Source organism: Drosophila pseudoobscura, chromosome 2 (genome assembly GCF_009870125.1).
Source record: "Drosophila pseudoobscura strain MV-25-SWS-2005 chromosome 2, UCI_Dpse_MV25, whole genome shotgun sequence".
In the NCBI taxonomy this organism is placed as follows: domain Eukaryota; kingdom Metazoa; phylum Arthropoda; class Insecta; order Diptera; family Drosophilidae; genus Drosophila; species Drosophila pseudoobscura.
The window spans coordinates 3951748-3974690 of NC_046679.1; the positions used below are offsets into that span (position 1 = coordinate 3951748).

At 47.3% G+C, this 22943-nt stretch overlaps 2 protein-coding genes across 2 annotated transcripts; both read right to left on the bottom strand.

Annotated features, from left to right (window-relative positions):
- Window positions 1–9351: 9351 nt before the first annotated feature.
- On the bottom strand, window positions 9352–17933 carry slou (homeodomain transcription factor slouch). Its single transcript, XM_001357843.4, has 4 exons — window positions 16298–17933; window positions 15478–15742; window positions 10042–10331; window positions 9352–9948 (listed from the first exon to the last, which is right to left on the bottom strand). The coding sequence occupies exons 1-4, from the start codon at window positions 17567–17569 to the stop codon at window positions 9733–9735; spliced, it is 2043 nt and encodes a 680-aa protein (XP_001357880.4). The 5' UTR covers window positions 17570–17933; the 3' UTR covers window positions 9352–9732.
- Window positions 17934–21476: 3543 nt separating this feature from the next.
- On the bottom strand, window positions 21477–22715 carry LOC6896862 (E3 ubiquitin-protein ligase MARCH5-like). Its single transcript, XM_002137017.3, has one exon. It carries the CDS (start codon window positions 22628–22630, stop codon window positions 21695–21697), a length of 936 nt encoding a protein of 311 aa, XP_002137053.2. The 5' UTR covers window positions 22631–22715; the 3' UTR covers window positions 21477–21694.
- Between the last annotated feature and the right edge of the window lie 228 nt (window positions 22716–22943).

A 22943-nucleotide genomic window follows, 5' to 3' on the forward strand; every position in this document is an offset into this window, starting at 1 on the left:
GTCGAGTCGGCATCTCTTCTATCATCTTCGAATTTAGTGCGCTTCCGTTTACATCCCACCTTTCGATTGGTCACGAGGCGCCGCCGGCTCCAGTTGCAGGGCCACTGATGGCCTTTCTCCTCTCTTCAGTATGGAGCCTGCAATTGTTTTTCGTATTAATTAATTTAATTTGTTGCCGTGGCGAAAGTTGGCAATCCTAATTGAAAAATGCGCCTAAGCTGATAATTAGCATTTTCCGAAGGGAATGGGAGAGGGAATGGGATTCAATTACTCATACTTGGGGCGTGAATGGAAAAGTTTCGGACAGTCGGGAAACTTTTGCCTTAGTTCCCAGGCTGCTGTCCTTCAAGTGACCGCTGCTGCAACTCTAATTGGGCACAAAATACACACCCACACACACGCAGGACATTGCAAATTGTTTTATCACAGTTTTGGGGCAACCTTTTGTCGGAGTCCTAGCACCCCCATCCCGCTGCCACTCTTTCGGCCACACACTCAATTAAAACTCAAGACCCATCATAATGCCTGCGCCTTTTAGTCTTGATGTTACAACCTTTTCGACACTTTTTTTGGTTTTTTGGTTTTTTTCTATGAAAAAGGATTTATTTTGATTCTTTTTCTGCACAATTTTTTGTCCTGTTTTGGGGGAAAGGTGTCCACCATCGTCGGCATCTGAAAAGTGTGTAAAGTTTAAAGAGCCTTAAGGGATTATGCGCACAAATGTGTTGAAATTCGGGTCTTAATGATAGACCAAAAAAAAGACAGCAGAAAAAAATGTTGCTGAAATGCGGCTCGGCTCCAAAAAAAAAGGACAAAAAGGACAAACATTTCGGGCCGTGGCTTATGGCCATTTATAGATAAGAAGGTGGCCCGGAAAATTGCCAAAGCTCAGGCACTCGACCCGATTGACTGGCTGCTTATTAGTGTCCTGCCAACTGTGTCCCCTGTCCGTTGGCCACTGTACGGCTGTGACAGGGATAAGTGAGCATAAGCCCACAAAGGAGCAGAGGAGCCTTTGCTTTCCAGGCAACATTTGACAAGATTTCTGCCTCGGCAGTCCGAAAATACGGCAGGTGGCGGTCTGTCCCGGTCTAAGAACTAATTTTCATTTAATATTTTTGTAATATCCCTTTATTTACATTTATTTGTTTGTTCAGCATTGACTCGCTGACATTTCTACCCGCTGATGTTTGCTTGCCCGATTGTTTGTCTGTTTGTCTGTTTGTCCCTTCCAAAATCTGTCAACTTCGAGGCATTCGAGACTCTGCTCAAGTGGACTTCTCGAGTGACTCTCCGGGAGATGACTCGTCGCGTGTCCAAATATTGTTGTTTACACAGCCTCTAAGGGGACAGTTTGGACAGTGATTCGGAAGGTTGTAAGGTCTAAGGGGAATGTACCAAAAATTACAAGAATTATAACCAAATATTTGAATACAATTGAGTCTTGAGGATCATAAAGAAACCTTATCCACGGGCTAAAGAGTGAATACTACAACTGATATTTGGCTTTAGCTACATCTCTAAAGAATCTGATTTGTATTAACTTTCTCTGGGCTATATTAAGAAGTATTTTATTCCATCAACGAGCTATCTATTTCTCTTGAACTGCATTAGTCCCTGTAACAGCCGTCAGTTTCCGTGTATCCTCAGTGTATCCCATGAGTAGTGGACACTTTCCTATTTCAAACTTTCAATTCTGTAAGCTCTGCACAGCCCGATGCTGCCATTATTCCCATTCTCTATTGGGCCAACTCTCAGCTCGAAAATGTTACCTAGACAAGATGCTACAATGTGCCTAAGCACTAGCCATTCGGAAATTCCTTTGGGTTTATACTCCGAACCCATCCCGAGGCCTTCCTTCCTCATCCCCGCCCAGGCATCGCCCATTACGGGCAACAACAATGGGAAATAGCAAAAACAAAAGGCAATCAAAAAAGGCGCACTGCTTAAAATAAAAAATAACAAAAAAAGAGGAAACTGGAAACGGAAAAGGAAATACTTGCAACTAAGTTTCCACTCTGCATGGCCGTGGCCGAGGAGGGTAAATTATATTACGTGAGAGTGCACATGGTGAAATTCCCAAACTCTACTTAGTGTCTCATCATCAGTGGCGGAGATGGTGGGGCGACGGGGGGTAGACGGTGTGGGAGTGCTGCTGATGGTGGTGCGTTCCGGTAGGAATCAAATATAAAATACATTTAAAAAAGTAAACTTCTAGGTATTAAGAAGCGGATGCCGAGCAGAGGCGGCATCAGAAACAGCAATGGAATCGGAATAGGAATCGGAATCGGAATCAGAGAGACAAAGCCGAGTGGATGGGACACTAAGTAGCAAATGCAACTGACTCTGTGGCAAGTGGCTTACACTTACACTGCCATCCTGCCGCTGCCACTGCCACTCTCGAGAGGGTGGGGGGCGTATGTTAATTTGGTTGCTACACAAAGTGAGATTGATTTCGGCATCCGTACACTTGACTTGAGTCGATTTAAAATTTCTGCCACCACAACAGCAGCATGAAATATTCAAATGGAATTCAATCGCACACACACACAGTTCGATTTGTTCTCGAGTGCGACTCCAGACGTAGTCCGGACATAGGATTCCGGATTCCGTGTCTGGGCCAGGGCCCGGACTGCCAGCTCTTAAGTGCGGTTGCAAATGTCAATTGGCCGTTCGGCCAAAATCGAACCTGGTAACCGATTGCATTTTAATTTTCCATCTCCCTTTGGGGAAATGCTTTTCCTGCTGTGGCTGCTGGAGAGATTGGCAAACTCTCTCTGGCATCGATCTCGTTTTCTTATTTACATTAAAAGTTGTTTGCATTCACTTAAAAGGATAAGCAATGTCCTTTTAATGGGTTTCAAATTGAATAAAGGATTAAGTTGTTAGTTTAAAATTGAATTGCGTACGCTCGTTCGGGTCAGGACCAGCCAGACCAAAGGGTTAGTTTCCGCCCCAGGGCCCAGGGCAGGGGCTGCAAGCCCATTTCACGCTGCTGCCCGGAAATCGAACGTCGAACAATGAAAAACAAATATGTGAGTAAAAACCAATAGATATAACGACCCGAAGCCCATACACTAATTAGCAACGGCTAGCACATTAGCGACACGACAGTCCTGGCAACCAGCAGCCAAATCCTCACAGGACCAGCTAGGCATTGCGCTCTGGGGTTGACAGTTGACAGCAATAGCAACCAGCAATAATTATTTGGCAATTTTGGCAAATCAAATTGATGCGCGGGGCATTGTCATGGCGACCAGATGCGTGTACCGCCTGCAGGTGTCGCAGCGCATCCTGCAAGTCCTTTGCTCACTTTCTGCCAGCGTAAAACTTTAACGAGCACATTAGCAACATCCCCGGAATGAGTCGCATTCCATTCATTCTGTGGTGTGGCAACGGGAGCAGGCAGGAAGGCAGGCAGGCAGCTATTTGTTAAGCCCACCTCATGCTGCGGACCAGGACTGGGGCTGGGACAGGGACTGGGCTCACAATTAGTTGCCGGTCGGGTTGCTCATTTTAAAACTGCCAAGTGAGGGCCAACCCAAAGCTTAGTTTCCCGTCTCGTCTCGTCTCGTTCTTATTAAAACAGATTTCCTCATTATAGCCGTACCTCCAGAAAACCAAAGCAATTTGCAAATGTCCCGTGCCCGAGTGGCTGGGGGGACTCTTTGTTCGTCTTTGGGCATTTCGAGAGCCACCGCAGATTGGGGACTAGTTTCCGTTTGGAGAGGGTCCCTTGGGGACGACGGTCCTGTGTTGTCCTGTCCTGTCCCGTATGTGATTGAGAAAAATCTAGCGCAACAAATGAAACCGAAGGAGAACATGAAAGGTGATGCTGCCCCGTAATTGTGTTCTATGGCCTTGGAATACATTAAATAAATTGATGCCCCTGTACTACAGTGCCAAATGTAGCATGAACCTTAAGGAGAAGCGAGTGAACCCTCAAGTAAATGCAAATAAATTAATCCTTGTAAGAGTAACATCAAAAGATACTTCCTCAAACAGGGACTGCTCCTTGCGGCTGCTTAGCTTTGCCGCAATTCGCGTATTATAATTGCTGTAGTTTGTTCTCTGCCAGAGCCAGAGTCTCCCCACTCTGGCCCGGGCCTTGCTGTTTTTCTTGGCCAAAACTTCCTGGTGCTGGGAAAACACGGGTGCGAATGTCTGCCTCCTGGCGGCGTCTCCTTTAATTATGTGCTGGCTTTGTAATGTCACACTTAAGAGGATTTGCGCAGAAAGTGCCAAAGCAAGGGGTAGCAGTGACATAAATAATCAACCAGCTTGGCCTCAGCTCTTCTCCACTTTGTACCTCTCCGAATGCTGATAGTTTTATGTTTGTTGCTGACAAAGATGGGACGGGCCGGGCGGGGGCAGCCGCACTTGCCCACAATTTGTGAACAATGCCGGCCGCGGCCGCGTGGCTCAAACAATGGCAACAACTGTAACTGATTTGCCAGCGGCGCCCCACATAAGTATGCAACGGCAGCAGCAGCAGCAGCAGCAGCCGAGGGAGGCGGAACTGGAAGGCGAACAGGAGTGGGAGTGGCACGATCCGGGTCCCCAGTTGACCGAGGCACACGCCCACAGTATAAACAACTCAATTTGAATGCATTTAACCGCGTAATTGAGCCACGTGCCGCGGACTGCTACGCGTGCGCTATTTGTGGCCAACAACCCCCGCCACTCTCCCCCTCTCCGCAGGAGCCCTGCTTCTGCCCCTTCCTCATCAATCACCGTTCCGTTCTAAGCGCGCCAAATTGCAAACCAATTGGCATGCAACTGGTCTTGGTCGCGCGGGCTAATGGGATGGGGGTACGGGTGCGGAATGGAGAGCCCAGTCAAATGCCCAGAAATTAGAACGTAAATGTTTTCTCACCAAATAAAAACGGCCGACTGGCCGACTGGCGGACTGGCTGACTGCCCGACTGTCTGACTGGCGGTGGTTTGTACGGGTCTGACTTGGCCGTAGACCAGGCCTGTCTGGCCTTTGTGCCTCATTTCGCTACGCTTTCTGGGAAATTAACTGCGAATTATTTTGGGCAGATGAGGCAACGTTGCTCGGTTCGGGGCAAGGACGGACACACGTTTAATTTCGCTGAATTTGCAATGCATTTCAAACAGGGAAATTCTGCTTGACAGGTGATTGGTCCGGGCGGATGATGCTCCTGCTACCGCTGCTGATCCTGATGATCCTGATGATGATGAATGGACGACGCGTGCTCCTTAAATGTAAGCCAATTGCGCAGTCAAGTAGGCAAAACAAATGTGAGAAACGATTTCAAATGAGTTACCACTTAAGGTCATTATTCGACACTTTTATAGACTATACTAATATACAAGGAATACTATATACACATAACACTAGTACCTATATGGTTTTCCTTTCATGAAATTACACTCTGCGATAAAATGGTGTAAGCCTAGTTTAGTAGATTTTATCCGGATACTTAATTCCAAACAAATATGTATTGAATATATCTTTTATCACTATTAGACTTAATGATGAGATAGTTAAGGGGGTGTCTAATAGGGCGGAACCTGCAATGAAAACTAAAATTAGTTTCCAATATGTTATAGTTGATTCCAAAATGCTCCTATTTCCCATATCCTTTCTATTCCTATTTGTCTGTGTTCCGCCGTTAATCGACCATAAGAATCGACATATAATTTTCAGCACAAAGGTAGTTTAGAATTTTATTGCCCATGCGCAATTTCAAATATTAATAGCCCTGGAAAAACAGAAGTAGAACCAGTTACAGCTCACAGCTCAGAGTTCGGTTAAGTTCCGGGGCAAACAATTGTAAAAAAATAAAAACCCGTAACACTTACTGCCAGAGCTGTAGCTCGCTCGGAAGCTGCTCAGCTTCAATATTACATGAGCACAAATTGCAATTTAATCCACAGATGTCAGCATTACGATCAGTGTCTCTGTCTCAGCCCTTTTGCACGTGCCCAGGCTCCGGCTCCGGCTCCGGGTACTGGCTACTGTTGGCTCTTGCCCCGCCGCGGCGTGTGTCAAGTTGAAAAATGGCATTAAAGTCACATTGACAACCATCAAAATGTGATTCGCTTGGAAAACAACAAAGGCGAAGGAAAAGACACATGTGCAGGACCCGTTCCCTGGCGACACTTTAGCGTATCCGGCCGCTCCCCCTGGCCCACCCGCTCGCCGCCCCCTCGGACTCTTCATCAAAAATGCCCTGCGCAAATCTGTCATATAACTTTGGCAAAAGGACTCTTGGGAGCTTGTTTATGTCAACTTCTGGCCATAATTTATATGTGCCCAGCCCGCATGTGTATGCATCCGAGTGGGCGTGGCATACTTATTAAATTTTAATTGCCATCGGATAGGGTGCAGCGCGCAGTGTGCTGCCGGAGGCACTAGCAAATGGCAGACTAAATGAACTAAACTAAGTCGCGACTTTATCTACCACTCACAATTAGACATCCAGCTTGGCTGCTCAAGCGACTGTCGTTTCCACAGTCTCCTTCGCAGTCCCCACTCTCACTCCTCAGCACTCAGTCGGGACTCTTCGGGGTCTGTTTCTGCAGCTTTCCATTTATCTCTAGTTCGGCAGGGGGTTTTGGAGCGCACTCAGACGCGAAATTGTCGCCGTCGAGCAGCAATCCAAATTCAATTAAACAAACACAATAAGTTTTCGATAAAGCCGCACTGATAAAGAAGACAAACTAAATATTCGCATAAAATTTACTAGCACCAACCAGCACTGGGGGAGGATGACAGTGGCAGTGGCAGTGGCATGGAAGGGTGGGTCGGACAGACGCAGAGTCTGTTGCAGCAGAGTCAATGGTGCAGATTAAATGTGGCTCACACCACACACACACACACACACACACAAACAAAAATACACTCGAAATGATGATGATGATGTGATGTATGCGTAATCTGGAGCAATTCAGGCGCATAAGAAGGAGCGCCTCCTCGTGCGGAGCGTGGACCAGAAAGGAAACCACCCAGGAAGCCCACTAAAACAGGCATCCGAAATCGAATTCAAATTCGCTAAAACTCAGCTCGGATTATGCAGAGGCAGAGGCAGGGAGTGGAAACATCTTAATTGCGTGAATGTCGCGCCTTGATTTTCCAACAATTTTCCGGTTTTCCCCCGGCTTCCAGCTAGTGGCCATACAGACGGGATTGGAAAGCAATTGTCTTGGATTTGAGTCAAGGCGTTGGGCCTTGTTAAGGGTAGCTTAACGGTGTCCTGCCCCCCGTTAATTTATCGTTTCACTGATTTGTGTATTGGGATGGTACAGGGGCGTGCAGCGAGAGGGTTTATCTCTTGGGCCGGAAAGTGAACCCACTTGAGTTACATTTGATTCAACCCCACTCTCCAAGCGCCTCTGGCATGGTTAGCGTGGGAGCGAGAGTGGAGTGGAGACATTTCCTAAGTGTCAGTAAATTGTATTTATAGGCTTGGGTTAACTCTAATCTAATGATTATGCTTCAAGAAGAACCGAATTCTACACCAAAAGAAGAAAGCTCATTGCGTGAATGATTGAAAAACATTCGATTTTATGGCAAAAACTATGTTTTATCAACAGTTTTTAACTTCTACCAATCGAAGTTCTATTCTGACTAGGGGGAATACCCTTGGCAAATATCAAGTGTTTTTATATTTAGTTGGAAAGGTGAAACAAACATCATTTGTAATCTCTGCGGTATAAGGGATTGAGAGATACAGGCAAATAGAAGAACATACAATATATCTTTACAAAATCCTTATAGTATATCGGATAGTTCTACGAATATCTATCCCCACAATTCTATATATACAATATAGTTTTACAAAATCCTTATAGTATATCGGGCTTTCCTGCGACTATCTATCCCCACAATGCTATCTATCCATGTATCTACATCTATCTTTAATTTTAAGATCGCTATCCCTATATTCCCATATTCTACATATCTCTAGCTCAATTTTTTAGTACTTATAATACGTAAACGGACGAATATACGGGATAAACGAATATTGTCCAAGTCCAAGCATAAATATTATTATTTAGGGCTCTTTTCTCAAAGAGTAATTATTGCAATTGAAGCATAGTTTAACCTTAAATATTTTGGTATATCCGAATACTACATTTTCGATTTCATTGCGATTCTGCAATTCTCAAGAGAACTCTTATTCACACTCACCTGTCGTACAGCTGCCTCATCGGAAAATTACTTGGGCCAAAATGTGTATGCAACTAAAATTAGCATTTAATTTTATGCAAATTAAACAAGCTTCCTCTCAACCCTCTCAACCACCCACTATGTGGCAGGGGCTCTCTTATGTGCTTCCGTTTGAATGGCGTGCAGCAGCATTTGCTCACATGTCTGCAGCTGAATAATTTAGCGACTTACATTTACAGAAATTAACGCACACCAACTTATTCACAGATACACACACGCGAGTTTGCACACATACATATATGCATGTATGCATGTGTGGGTGCTAGTGCTCGTTGCAAATAGGATTTGGGCGACTAATTGCAAAGTACTTAAGCAAAAGCTTTAAACAAATGTAAAAGCAAAATTTTTCATAAATTATTTAGCGAGCAAATGCAGTGGGGAACCAAAAGAAATTCAGAGTAACAAAACCAGAAAGAAGTCCGGGATGCAGGAGAGAGTACTTTTCGGCTATGGCAATAGATATAAAGGGCTTTGCCCGGCCATCCGTTTGGCTGTTCTCACTCTTTGTGTCAGCGGCACTCGCGCAGTCAATCCGCATCGAGCTGGCATCGGCCATGCATGGATTTCTGTTTCAATTATACGCATCTTGGCTCTGGGACCTGGACAGGCAGTGGCGGTCCTGGCCCGCTCCTGGCGATTATAATATCAATGGGTCTGTGTGTGTTTGCAGGAGAGAGGTGTGCGCGCGTGAATTTATTCATTTGCTTGTCACTGTTTTGACAACCTCTCGCACGCCCAGCTAAAGATCTGGCCCCGGCCCCGGCTCCGGACTCTCGGCATTGTATCACACAAATCGGATTAAGAAATTTCGTATTCGCATTCGTTTGCCACATAATTGAATAGCCGGGCGCTCGTTCGCCTGGTGAGGTGAGTGAGTGAGTGTGTGAGTGACTGAGTGTTTGGGTGCGTGTGAGTGCTTGAGCCGCTCATAGCAAATGAGAAGCAAATTTAAAATTTTACACTTGACTTAGCATTGTTGTCCTGTCATTTCACACGCCTCTGCCACACACGGAGCCGAGTCCTGCCCGGATCTGTGTCCGTGTCCGTGTCCTTGTCCGTGTCTGTGTGCGGCTCTGCGATAAATTGTTTTTCCCTCGCACCCTCGTGCGTACAATTGATATTCGGCAATCTGATTTAAGGATACGCTTTGGTTATTTTTAAAATGTTTATTTTTCACTTGACATTTATGCAATTTTTGGTTTGCTCTCTTTTTGATTTTGCTTGCCACTTAAACGCTACAGTGTTAATATTATGGTTTAATTCTAGATATGGCATTCGAGGTTCTCTAAGCGCTAGCATATCATACCGTATGCGTATATGTATAAGTATAGTATTTTTACACGAACTATGTACAGGCACAACTTAATGCATGGAAATAACACAAACCAGGGATAGTACTAAGCACACACTTAAAGCAGTTCGACATTTACAATTCATCTGTTTGCCCCCCCACTGGGGGCGGTGCGGGTTCCATCGGGAGGCTTCCCTCGCTTTTCGAATAGCTGCAACAATCGCTGTTGCATCTTGCAATTTTATGAGTGCGAATGGCTCAGATGGTGGGCGCCCAGGGGGTGGAAGTAGGGGCCGTAGGGTGGGTATGGCACGGCATGCGGGTAGAGCAGGCTGCTGGCATAGGCACCGGGTCCATAGGAGCCGCCCGCTGGTGGCGGAATGGTCGGACTGTTGACATCCATTCCCGGATTCTGCTTCTTCCACTTGGTGCGCCGGTTCTGGAACCAGATTTTCACCTGAGAACAAAATTACAACGAAAACACAATGCTTTACATGTGGATCTGCACAAAATATACATATCGTCTATAGGGAACGGAAGCGATTCTCACCTGTGTCTCGGTCAAGCTCAAGCTGAGGGCAAGGTTCAGCCGCTCGCAGACGCTCAAGTACCGGGTGGTTTTGAACTTGTTCTCCAGCGACACGAGCTGCTCATAGGTGAAGGCGGTGCGGGCTCGGCGGGGCTTGGAGCCGCCACCGCCTCCGCTGCCACCGCCGCCGCCAGACTTGCCATCGCCGTTGCGGCTGCCGCCCTTTTTTGAGTCCGTCTCGCTGCTGGGATCATCAATGTCGCTCCCATCATCGCACATATCATCCTGATCCATGTCATTAAGATCCTGAGCTGCAAGACAGAACGAGAGAGAAAGAGTGGATGATAATTTTTGCATAAGTCAACAGGCTCAGTCAAGCCCGGCCAGCGAGTGGCCATCCATCAAGGGCCAGTGTCCAGGATTGGCAAACGGAAATGAAATCAATCACCTCGGATCCACCACCGCCGCATCATTGTTGGATTAATTGGAATTTTTCGGCGCACATGTGAGTGGCTGATGGACCGGGCAGAGGCTTGGGATTGGATCGGAGTTGATTGCAATCGATTCGGCAATCAAAATTCAATTAAGGATGCTCCCGCAACCCCACTGACCAACTAGCTCTGCCGTATCACGTATATGTATCTGTTGCGGAATCTCTTGCCTTTACAGCAGATGCAGCAGATCTTTAAGAAACCGAATACCCCGTGAGCAACCCCAACCCCGAACCGCGCTTAAGGCCATTAAAACTTTGCTTGTTAACAAATTTCGCTGCGGGAGAAAAGCGATTGGGGCAAACCCTTGAGCAAGTCAGGCGACAAAAAGGGTCGAGAAAAGTGTCAACCCTCCATCAAAGATGTTTTTTCGTCTGCATGGAATATGCATGGCCCTGCCCCGGTAATTGGCCAACATGATTGGCCATGTTTGCATGAAATTAGGCAGTGTGTGCGCGGAGAGGGGAGCGGATGCAGATGCGCCTAAAAGCGCACCACAGCATCACAGACAGTGCGCCAATTAAACCGAAAATTTACGTGAACGCTTCATTTAATATTTAACGAATTTTCAGCGGCCAGCGAAAGACAGATAGACAGACAGACGAGGGCGGGTCCCCATTACCGCTGGTAATGGGCTGTGGAGTGTTTGCAGCCACTTTGATATGCATTAATGGCACATTAGATGCTCTGCCAGACTGCCCACCGTCCGGCTGCCTCATCAATACCTAACCGAATGTGATGTGAGTCGACGACTGGCCCTGACCACAATTGGTTTGAGTCAATTGAATTACCAGCATCAAAAACACACAGAACGAAAGGGGAGCCAGCCGACTAGCTGGCAGTCGGACGGGAGGCTTAATGCGCTGGCAAACAGACACGCGGAAAAGTCGAAAGGGGAGCTACATCCTGGCCACAGCTGGTTAATAAGCGTTGCAACCGCAGGCGAGCGGGGAGGGGAGACAGATCAAGAGAGTGAGAGTGAGAGTGCGCCTAATTACGATGGCCATTCAACTGAACGTTGCAACATGGCGAATGCGTAATGTCTGGCAGGGAGAGGGCATAAAGAAGAGCCATTTGGCCAGACAGGCAAAAGTTCAATATTTACAGCTGACTGTGAGAGCTACGTTTAATTATACTGAAAGGATTATGCATATTTACGGCAAGTAAGCCAGAATCTGGTATGTGCTTGTGATGGTTTGTGTGGGGATGTAATTGAGAGCCAAGACTCAACTTTGGCCAAGAATGATTCAAAGTTTCTACAACAACAAAAACACTTCGAGTCCCTTGGAGTCATGGGCCGTATATTTTATGGGACTTACAACATCGTTTAGTGGATGGCCCTCGTAAAGGGCTGATCATCATTATATTCCACAATCGTGTGGCCTCTGCTTATCTGCCATTTCCAAAATGACTGCAGTTAATTATAATTATGGCCAGAAGCACTTCATAAGCAATTTTGATGATATGGTGGGGCAGACAAAGGCTCATATGCCCAGACAGAATGCTCGATGGAGCAATTTTGGAGCAGACACATGGAGAGTGGAGAGATGGAGCGATGGAAAGATGGAGAGGAGAGATGGCGTTACAGCCATACAATTTAAACTTAATTATGAAATCCGAGTGTTAATTACCACAAACTGGCGCATAATTTACCCACCACCCCCCGGAAAATGGCTTACAAATTTGGAAGTTCTTTGTGGCACTGGCAATCATTGTAATCGCATCCCGTCTGGCCAATGCGACCCCTGGGAGCATTTGTCGTCTCATTTTGCCATTTTCATAAAATAATAAATGAGTTGCTGATGGACGGAAAATACTCGTAAAAGCGAGCTCCAACCACGCCAGGCTCTCCAAAATTGTCGCTTAAAATGGAGCTACGGCACAGCCTTCCTTCGACAGAACCACGCATACAGATGGGCAGAGAGAGAGAGAGAGTGCTCCCCCGAGTGCGAACACTAATACATATGCATGCCCCCCACCGCCCCATTCACAAGAGCGAGACAGCGACAGAGAGAAAGAGAGGGAAGCGGCAGGAGAGAGCGCGCCAAATGGAGTGCTGCTGAAAAAGAATAAAAGTTTCTCGCAGCCATTTTACATTTTTGTGTGTGTCGGGGGTTGCTGCCAGGCCATGCCATGCCCGCCCACATTTAAATGTTGGCACAGAGCCCGGGTTGCCCCCCCTGCCCCCTGCTGACGGATTTTCCCCCTCTTAGCAACTTACTTAGTTATCGCATCGCATGTTTTTTCATATGACTTTTGGGGCGCATTTTCGACGCTGGTCTGGTCTGGTCGGGCTATCTGGATTATGCAGGCAACACTCACTCGTATGCATCCGTATCCGTAGCCGTATCTACACGGCAGTCGTGTTATTTTTGTTGCTCTCTCAGTTATCGCCTAGTTTGTGTTTGTGTTAGTTCTATGCTTCACTTTTGTTTTGCAATTTAAATGAAATGCAAATTACTCGGCCTGCCACCGCACCGCTGCTGCGCCTAAAACGGAATGAATGTCTCCTTGGAGACCTGCATGCCGTCTCGTATGAGTATGCGTAATATTTATGAATTATTAACCAGCGCTGCTGCTGATGCATTTGGTAAGCTAGAGGGAGAGGGAGAGATGGCGGTAGGGGGAGCTGAATGTGCCATAAAATCTAATTAGTCGCAATGACAAAAGGCCGCATAATTACGCTAATCTTACGCCGAAGCGAGAGAAGCAGAATCGCATTAGCACCTCCTCCCAATAGGCCATAAAATCAGGGCAAGGCAGGGGGATGTGCGACAGCGGCCATTGAAGCGCCTAATGAATGTGCGGTAATTAAGTACCTTGCTAATTAATGACTACAGCAACACCAACACCAACCAACCAACCAACCAACCAACAGTCGTTGAATACAAGCCCGCAAACAGTGCGTATGCGTGATGTGCACACAGACACGCAGACAAACAGACACACAGATAGAATGCAAAGTCCGGGGTTGACTGTAAACTGGCAGCCACAGAGCCATGGCGGAGCAACATAATTATTTCCAACATCATTATCGTCCGTAAATTCTCCCCTGGCCTGCCCTGCCCTGCCCTGCCTTTCCTGTGTCTGCCTGTCTGTCTGCCCAGTCTGCCCTGGCTGTCTGCCTGTCTATATTTTCCTCCATTCGTATGTTTGCCTACAAGCAGAGCAGAGGAGAGCAGAGCCTCTCCTCTATTTACGCCACTTCCTGGCTGGGGTCGTTTCAGCCGCTTTTATTAGCAGTTATGTTCGGAGCGGAGCCCTCGGAGGGCCCGCCATTGATGAAGTTAATTGTGTTTTATTAACACAAACACAAATGCACAAACAGCAAAAGCCGACAACGGACAGCAGGACAACAGGACAACCAGCAATGGCCGATAATGTGTCGTTGATAATGAGGTTGTTGGTGGTGGAGCTGCTGCTGCTGCTGTTGCTGTGGTTGTGCTGTGCGCCATTTTCTGTGTGCTATAATTTCCGTACATAAGCGCTTAACGAAGGGTCCCATCAAATGAGTGCGAGTGTGAGTGTGAGTGAGTGCGTGTGCTGCTGTGTGAATGGCACTTTGAAGTGAGTGAATTAATTGGCAGACTACTATATACATACATACATACATACATAGTATGCATATTGACCCGTTCCAATGTTGGCTAAAGGCAAACAGCCAAAGCGGGCTTCAAAGGAGATCACAGGGAATGGGGTAAGGGCAGCCCAAACATGTCGATCGACCACTCTTTCTCTCAACTTTCGCATGGAATTCAATTATTTTTCTCCATTATACGAACATAACCACAAGCCATTACCAATTAAGTCAACGATTCAGGCCACCGTTTCATAATCAGATCCACACAAACCGCTCCGTCAATTTCAAAACTTGAGCTTAAGCTCCATCAACCCCCCAACCAACCGCATATCCAGCGACTTTTCTTTTTCCCGTTTTTTGGCGCTTTGGCAAAAGCTTAGCACCCGCCAACCCCCATTCCACAACAACTTCAATCAAATTTGCAAATTTTTATTTGAGCAATTTCTTTGCGGCAAGCCGAGCATGAAAATCAATTAATTTTCAGCAAAAATTTTTAGCCAGAAACCGAAGGAAAAAGGCAGCCGAAAAAAAGGCATTGGAAAACCCGGAACCTGATCCGCAGCAAGACAAACATTGGAAGGAGAGAGTGAGCGGGAGAGCGAGAGAGAGAGAGGGGGGCGGGGGGAAAAAAGGAAATGTAACTTTTCCAGAAAGCAATGGCTTTTCCCCAATTAAAACATCAATCAATCAATTAAAAGCAATTCTATTGAAAATCCTTATTGGATATGAGAGCATATCCTTTCTGGTCTAAACAAGTTTGTGTGCACCTCCTGATATTTTTTTTCATTTTAGCTGCCTGTTCCGGTATATGTGCATTTGTTTTCCATTGAATATACGCAAAATATAAATGCCTTCATGGGCAGCACAGGCACACACCCCCACAGAGCGCACATGGTACGTGACTTGCGCCTGAAAGCAGGCAACAGAAAAATCTCCAGTGCTTCAAAATGGTGGTGGCCTCCTGATGAAATGGCAGGGATGTGTGGGAGTGGGGCCGGCAAAGGCAAAGGCAAATTCAAAATCAAAACATACCTAAAAACGATACAAGCACCAGTATAAATATAACATGCCACCACCCCCATGGGGTCGCTACCCCATCCAGAGGCAGAACGTACTTTTTCAAAGGAAGAGAAAAACCCAACTGTTTGCAGGTGGTTTCCTCTCGTTTTTTCTGTGTCTGTCTGTGCTCTCTCTATATGTACATTTGTATACGTACGGATTCCCAGCGACACTCGAGGGATCGAGTTGCTAGCTGATGTGCCCTGAATTCCAATTGATTTCAATCAAATCTGTTAACAATTACTTAGCTTCCTCAGTGATTTGCAATTCATCGAGTGTGAAGACAATCCCAGTTTAAATATATGACTTATAGGATAAGACACTCACCAGACATATCCTCGCTTTGATCATCGTCTAAACGCTCGTGCATCTCTTCATCGCGATCGTAGCTCCATTGCCGTGGATGCCCGAAGGGATGGCCAGAGGCGGGCATTTTGTTGCCAGTGAACTTGTTGGGATCCAATATATTCTCCACAGAGAAAGCCAGTCGCTTGGTGGCCGCCTCACGATCACTGGAGGCACTTGTCGAAGCGGAGTTGGCATTTGGTGTGGCACTTGTGGTCACGGAACGCGTCAGATCAACGGGGCAGACCTGTAAAACATATGAGAAATATATGGGTAAGTTAGGTACTGAAAAAGTATAAGCCATATGATGATAAGAACAAAAACCTCCTCAATTTATTACATGTTTAGATGTACCCAGAGAAGATTAAAAAATGTATGCCAAAAGATTTGCATCCAGACTTACACTTTGACAATGATATAAAAATATTTGACCATATATTTAAGATAGTTATATTTCATTTTTAAATTAAATATATTTTAAATATTTTCATATATATTTTAAATATATTTCCTACAAATTACAATTTAATATATAAGTACTTCATAGTATCTTCCATTTAGATTAAATATGGACCACACTAAAAGGACTTTTAAGTTTCACGATGTTTGTACTCATTTTTCTCTGAGTGCAATAGGAATCTCAATTAATTTCAAATTCAAATAAGATTCTTAAGATATAAATCTTGTCTAAAGTTTATTATTATGCCTTAAATGGAACTAAAATCAAGATCTGAATTCAAGCAGGTTCTGTGCCTCTTTAAACAAAGATTCAAATGTGTTTCTCTACCCCCCGAACACTTACCGACGGCGTGCTGTGGGATCCATCGTTGCTGTCCTCGTCGTTTCCATCCACATTGAGCTCTTCGCTGGTGTCGCTGCGCGCATAATTAGCGGCCGCTATCTGTCGTGAGGTGGCCGCCGCAGCTGCCGCCGCGGCCGCCAGTCCGCCCAGCTGTATTCGGAAGCCGTAGTCGCTCAGATCCCGGCCAGCCGGCGAGACGGAGTTGGAAGTGGAGCTGGAGGCTGCCGCAGATGTGCTCGGGGCTGGGGCCTGGCTGGAGCGAGCGGCCACAGCAGCCACCAGCTTAATGCGCTCCAAATCCATGTCGCTGGCGGACAAGGGACTCACCGGCTGCGGGCCGCTGCTTAAGAGGATCTGGGCTGGTTGTGGTTGTGGCTGGGCGGAATGTGCGGGAGGATTGGCTGGTGCTGCGATGGGAGAGCTCGTCGGCTGCTCGGAATGTGTGGCTGGAGATGTGGGCGGCGACAGAGGCGATGTGGCTGGCGAGGGCGGGGCAGTGGTGCTGCTAGTGGCACTGGGTGCCCGCAGATGGAACACTCCAACTGCAGCAGGATGCTGATGCTGATGCGGATGCGAGTGCGGATGAGGCTGGTGCTGCTGATGGAGGTGATGGTGATGATGGTGGTGCATATGCTGCTGGGCCGCGGCCGCGGCCAGGAACTGTGGATTCTGCAGCAGATGCGGATGCTGTTGCAGCAGGGCCGCGTGTGGATGCTGCAGTGGCTCGGGGCGCGCCAACTGCCGCACGGCACTCAGTTCAAGCAGCTTTCGCTGCTGAGCGGGCAAGGAGAAGTTGGTGTTGATCACAGCGTTGGGTGTTCCCGATGCTGGCGGGGACTGCGATCGACGCGATTGGTTCCCATTGATGCTGTTGTTGTTGTGGTTTGTCAGGCTGTTGTTGTTGTTGTTGTGGTTGGTCTTGTCCTTGTCGGACGGACAGTCCTCCTGCGAGGGGCTGAGGCGGCTGATCAGGCTGCCGGACTCGCTGCTCATCTGCTTGAGCCGCTCGATGGAGAAGCGCAGCTCCTGCTCCTGCTGCTTGGCCGCCGCCTGCTGTCCACTGGCGCTGCTGATGATAAACTTGGGTATCTTTGGAGGCGTAGAAGTGGCTGTTCCTCCGCCTCCGCCTGCACCTGCATCCACGTTCCCCAGCTCCGGCGAGGTATTCGACTTGGGCGAATCCGGATTGGAGTTGGGACTCATTAGGCCACCGACGGCCGTGGGCTGATTGTCGCTGCTGGCCTTTTGCGCCGGCGACTGCAACATGACCATGTTGGATGACGGCTTTCGTTTCTCAATACACTTGCTGTTACTTGCGATACACTGTTCAAAAACACTGCACGGGGCACGGGTGGCACGGGTGGCACGGCTGGTTCACTGCGGTGTTGCGCGATGTGTGTCTTGTCCGCTTGATGGCAGCCAATCGACTGTCCACTGATGCCGGCGCGTATCTCACAAAATATCTGGCGATGCTATCCGCTTATCCTGAGCGTAATCCGGGTACGACGACGACTCACACTGCACGGGGCGAGAGCCGGGAGCGTAATGAGGGTTGCTCGGGTGTCGGGTTGATAATCCAGCAGATGCGACGCTGCCCTGCTTCCGTTGAGTGTCCCTGTGGCAAGTCAACTGCTAAATGGGGAAGCACACACAAATCTGTTTGTCGGCTGGTGGTGGGCTATTTCGAGTGCACAGCACAGTGCCTCTCTCTCTCTGTCTGTCTCTCTGTAGCTCTCTCTCTCTCTCTCTCTCTCTCTGGCAGCACTACACGCCCCCATTTGCTAGAGTTGAGTGGTTCCTGGGACATTTTGAGTGGGATTGACTCCTCCCTTTCCGTGCGGGAGGGCGGTCATGTCCTAATCTCTACTAGCATCTAATGATTTAATTTGCCTTGCACTCGTTAGCAAATGTAATGGTCTGTTCCGAGTCTAAGCCACAGCAAGCCAGAGCCGCAGAGCGAGAGAGAGCCGTAGGTGGAACAGAGGAAGAGAGGAAGAGGACGGGGAAGAGGTTGTCTTTCGGCTCTCTGTTTTACATAGTTCTTCACTCAACTGTAATAGCTGTAAGCCCGAGGAGAACAAAGGCGTGTGTGGGTGTATCTGGGGTCCCTCTGGATGTGAGGATGTGAGTAATTGTCAAATTATTTAGCGCAAAATTTGTTTGTTTATGCGCTCGGCTGCTTCCGAAATGGATCCCCAACTTTTTTATATTTTATTTGCTTTCCCTCCTCTGTTGCGATGTTGCGAGTGGTTTCCTTTTCCTTCCTCTGGTCGCTTATGCCTGGGTGGTTCCTAGTCATATATGCATGAATGCTTTGTGCCTTTATGGCAGCGGATGGATGGAGGATGGAGAATGGAGGATGCAGGATGGGGGCAGAGGGTACACTGCTCGGCCAGATTTTCTTCAGCTTAATTGAATTTTAGAATTTGCATGCTTCTCTAATTATGTTGCTAATTAGTTGGTTTATTTATTTGCATTTTTTCCTTTCGTTTTCTCTGTCGTAAATCATCTTAAAGGCTACTCAGAGCTGACCATTGTTGGATCTGGTCAGCCCGCTTCCCCCCCCTCTTGCCACTTGACTTGACGACACTTCTTTCTATGTAAAACTCGCAAGTGCTCGAGGGAGACGGTAGACAAACTATTGCTGCACTCTACTTGGGTCTCTCTCTTTACCCTCTCTCTCTCTCTCTCACTCTCACTCTCTCTCTGCGCTTGCTCGCTCTCGGCAAAAGATTCTTTTAAATTGAACCAAAAATTTATATGCGCTTTGGCACAGACGATTTAATATCGCATCCAATTTGCGGTTTATACGCATCGCAGCAGTGGCCTTCAGTGCGGGGTGAGTGAGGGTTAAGGGTGTCCGAAGGCGGATAGGCTCTTTTGCTCTGCTCCTCTCTGCTCTCTGCTTTCCCCGCTGCCTGCCCTGGCCTGGCTGGACCGAGCCTGGGTTTGAGCGCACAATGGGGCGTATAAGTGACATCGTTAAGTGGACGCAGGACGGACCGGACCGGAGGATGTTGCTTAATGAACTCCAACGGCAGCAGAGCGAAGATGGAGATTTGGATGGGTGGGCAGCGGACATAGAAAGCGGAAAGGGAAGTCAATGTGGGGTTGGAGGGCACCTCTCTATCTCCTCTATCCCCTCCATCAGCATCGTCTTCTTCTAGGTTTTTCTGCTCGTTTTATTGTGCGCCTCGTCACTCGTTAGCACTGCACGGCCCCGCTCTTCTATAATTAACCGCAGAACGAGTGGGAGAACGGGAACGAGATACTTAATGAGCAGCTTGTTATGCCGTTTTTCGTTTTAATTAGTTTTAAGATGCCCGCCGCCGCTGCCGCCGCCACCAGCACCAATCCAATGCGGCAGCCACTCATTTTAATTGGCCCCCATTGATGGGAGGACTTACGAGGATATGTATGTATGTATGTATGTATGTACATCAATACATGCACAAGACTATGTACAGAATGCCTGTGGATTTGGAAAGAGAAGGGATCGCTGAGAGAATAATCTCATGTCATCATTCGCTCTTTACACAGAGAAAAAATACCTGAAAATGTCATAGATTTTCCCCGAAAGTGGAAATTGCAGAAAGAAAGTGTTTTCATTAATACGAAAATATTTTAAATAAATTTATTTATTTACAACAAATTTATTCCATATTTATATTGAATATTTTCATATTTCGATTATTTTGATATCGAAATTAATTCCACCTAATTTCACTCTTTACTATGAGGACTTCTTCTTGCTGCTTTCTCTCAGTGTGGGTAAGTGCTTAACTCTTTTACATGCAAAATTAAATGATGCGCATACGCACGGTAAAACCGCAAATTATTTTAATTGCTTGTCTCGTCATTATTCATTATTTAAGTGCGCTCAAACAGCCCCGACGTACTATACGGAATACTTTAGTATGTGCACACACGCATACGCCAATACATGCCTGCTGCTGTGTGTGTGTGTGAGTGGGGCAGGAAAATTGGCAGCTCGCCAGACGGAAACGCACACACACACGCGTATATATGTGTACATATGTATGCCGTTTCGTCCCCACACAAAAGCCGCTGTTTACATAGACATCAAACTTTTTACGCTGCGGAAAAGCGGAAAATTGCTCTGGCTGTCGCATGTGTGATGCTCTCTCGCTCCCCCTCATTCTCGCTGGGTTCTGTCTCGCCCTATCTCTCTCTCTCTCTCTCTTCTGCTCTGATTTACTTACTCTTCCATTTAATTAGTGAAAATAAGTATTAAATGAGCAGCTCTTGTTAAAATAAATAGTGCATGCAATGGCGGCAGTTCCACCTCCCTCCCTCCCCCGCCCGCCATTCGTTGGCTCTCAACAGGCTGCGCAAGATTTACAACTAATTAAAAGGCAAATACTGTACTCCAGGGCAGGAGGGAAGGGGCCAGCAAATCGATGGGCAGATCGAAAAGCCGCTGACCTCGCGACAAATGCAATTAAAACTACAAGTGCGCGGCCATCTGCATAATTATGCGTTAATTGAATTATTCTCAATTTATTTCTGCACTGTCAATTTTCCCGCCCTAAACCCATGTGCATATGTATGTGTGTGTGTGCCATTGTCCGCTGTATTTGTATATTTAATGAAGTGCGAGCGGTACGGCCTCGCCTCGATTGGAGACCTCGACACACTCCCCCTCATCCTGCGCCTCCTCCTCCTCCTCCCAGGACAACGCCTCTCTTCGCCTCGCTCTGTTTATTCGGCCATTTTGTTGTTTGCACTCCACTTGCCGTAAGCCCCCACGTTAATTTGTTTGACTAATTAAACTAATGAGCGTTCAAAGTTAATACATAAATTAGTCAGCCAGCTGGGTAGAGCGGAGCGCAGGAGCGCAGGAGCGGAGGAGAGCAGACAGCTGCTGGATTGCCGACTAAACTCATTATCCAATTTTGCTGGCAAATCGCTTTTTCGCTAAGCTCAATTTTGAATAATTCATTAGTTTGGTTTCGATTCAGTCATTCTGTGACTCTGATTGGCTTACGAATATTTCGAAGTATGAGTTTTGATAATGGTAATTCTATATAAAAGATAATAGAAGGGAAGAGAAGCCTCTTTAAAACATAATGATTATATTTAGTGGTTATTTATATATTTCTCTCATCCTGCCTTCTTTTCACATGATTTTTCTTTCTATTTATGCCTAAACTTCAACACCTTTCGTCCTTAGAGGACCTGTGCGGAATACTCTCATTCCGGGGGCTTTAATTGTCAACAACTTATAGCTAAAACAGGGTTCCAAAAAGGCTCGACAATAATAGTTAGTTCGGTTTTCCTAATAAATATAACAAATTGATTTTTGTGTTACCATAACGGTCTAAACTGTTGCCGATGTGTTTCTGCACACTTATGATGGAACACTCTCGATTTCGATCAGTGCCGCTCACTATTATAATCCATCACGTAGCGACCCCGCATACGTTGCTCGTGAGAATGCCGAATATAGGCTGAGGCCATTCCCTTGATGCCCAAAAAGGTTATGGCGCCGAGGAAGATGCCCAGGAGTCTATCGTCCACCTTGGCGTACAAGGTGTTTCCCAGGAACACGGAAACAGTGGGCAGACTGAGGGCCACGATGAAGCTGGCAGAGGGTCTGCGGAGTGTCTCGTGGTCAAAGACGGCCAAGTCGGGGTCCTGAAAGTCTAAACCCAAGGCCGGACGATCTAGGGGCAGATCATCGAAGTAGCTGTCGTCGAGCGGGGCCCCAGGCAGCAGCTCGCCGCCCTCATCCAGATTCTCTGGCGACACGCGACGTCTGCGGAAGATGCGTACGAGGCGCAACAAGTATTCGTCCAATTTGAGATTGCGAAGCAGCAGAAGCCCCGCAGGAATCATCGGCAGGGCGATCATCAGGAGCGTGGTCTCCTCGTTCAGTAGCGCCAGGCTCTTGCGGCAGCCAATGACCTGTATCACTGTCAGGGCCCCAAAGGTCATGGCCGAGAAGTAGAGGGTGGCCGAAAGTGTGCCCACCGCCACGCTGGGACACAGTATCCCGTATACGTCTTCGATCCGAAGCAGGAGCGCATCGAATCGGCAGAGCGGCGTGTCCACGATGAGGTACTCTGTGAGGCACTGGGAGCACGCGATCGGCCGATTCGGATGTAGCAGCTGTGTCTCATCGATCCAGCGATTCAGGCAGCTGCGGTGCACCCACTTGTTGCTGCCGCGGCAGCGGCACGGATGCAGCCAGTCCGAGCGCTGCGGCGGCTCCTCGTCGCTTTCCAGGCAGATCCAGCACATTCGCTCCTCCTCGAGCCCCCCATAAACCCGTTGCCGTTGGCTGCGTCGCATTTGCCGCAGTCTAAGCATTTTCGACGCAATATTTTTTTGTTAAATTTTGTTAAACTTGGTTATTTACGACATACAAAATGAAATGTGACTTTCGACTCTCTCCACAGATGTACTCGTGACATTTATCTCGACACCTGTCGATCCCATAATCCTTCGAATCTGTGCTAAGTCTGCATTAAAAATGTGCACCTAAAAGCCCATTAGGACACCATCCCTCGGCATCGGGAGGGTGCACGGGCGTGCAAACACTCATTCAAGCGAGCCGTGTTGTTGTTGCCACAAATTAAATATGCTGCGCTAATTCCTCCATCAATTTGCAGCTCATTTCATA

Excerpts from the sequence above, each read along its gene's own strand:
- slou (XM_001357843.4), bottom strand. The coding sequence starts at position 17,569 with ATGGTCATGTTGCAGTCGCCGGCGCAAAAGGCCAGCAGCGACAATCAG. Across the intron at positions 15,743-16,297 it reads GATCCCACAGCACGCCGTCG|GTCTGCCCCGTTGATCTGAC; the intron begins GTAAGTGTTCGG and ends TATGTTTTACAG. Across the intron at positions 10,332-15,477 it reads TCAAAGCGAGGATATGTCTG|CTCAGGATCTTAATGACATG; the intron begins GTGAGTGTCTTA and ends TCTGTCTTGCAG.
- LOC6896862 (XM_002137017.3), bottom strand. The coding sequence starts at position 22,630 with ATGCTTAGACTGCGGCAAATGCGACGCAGCCAACGGCAACGGGTTTAT.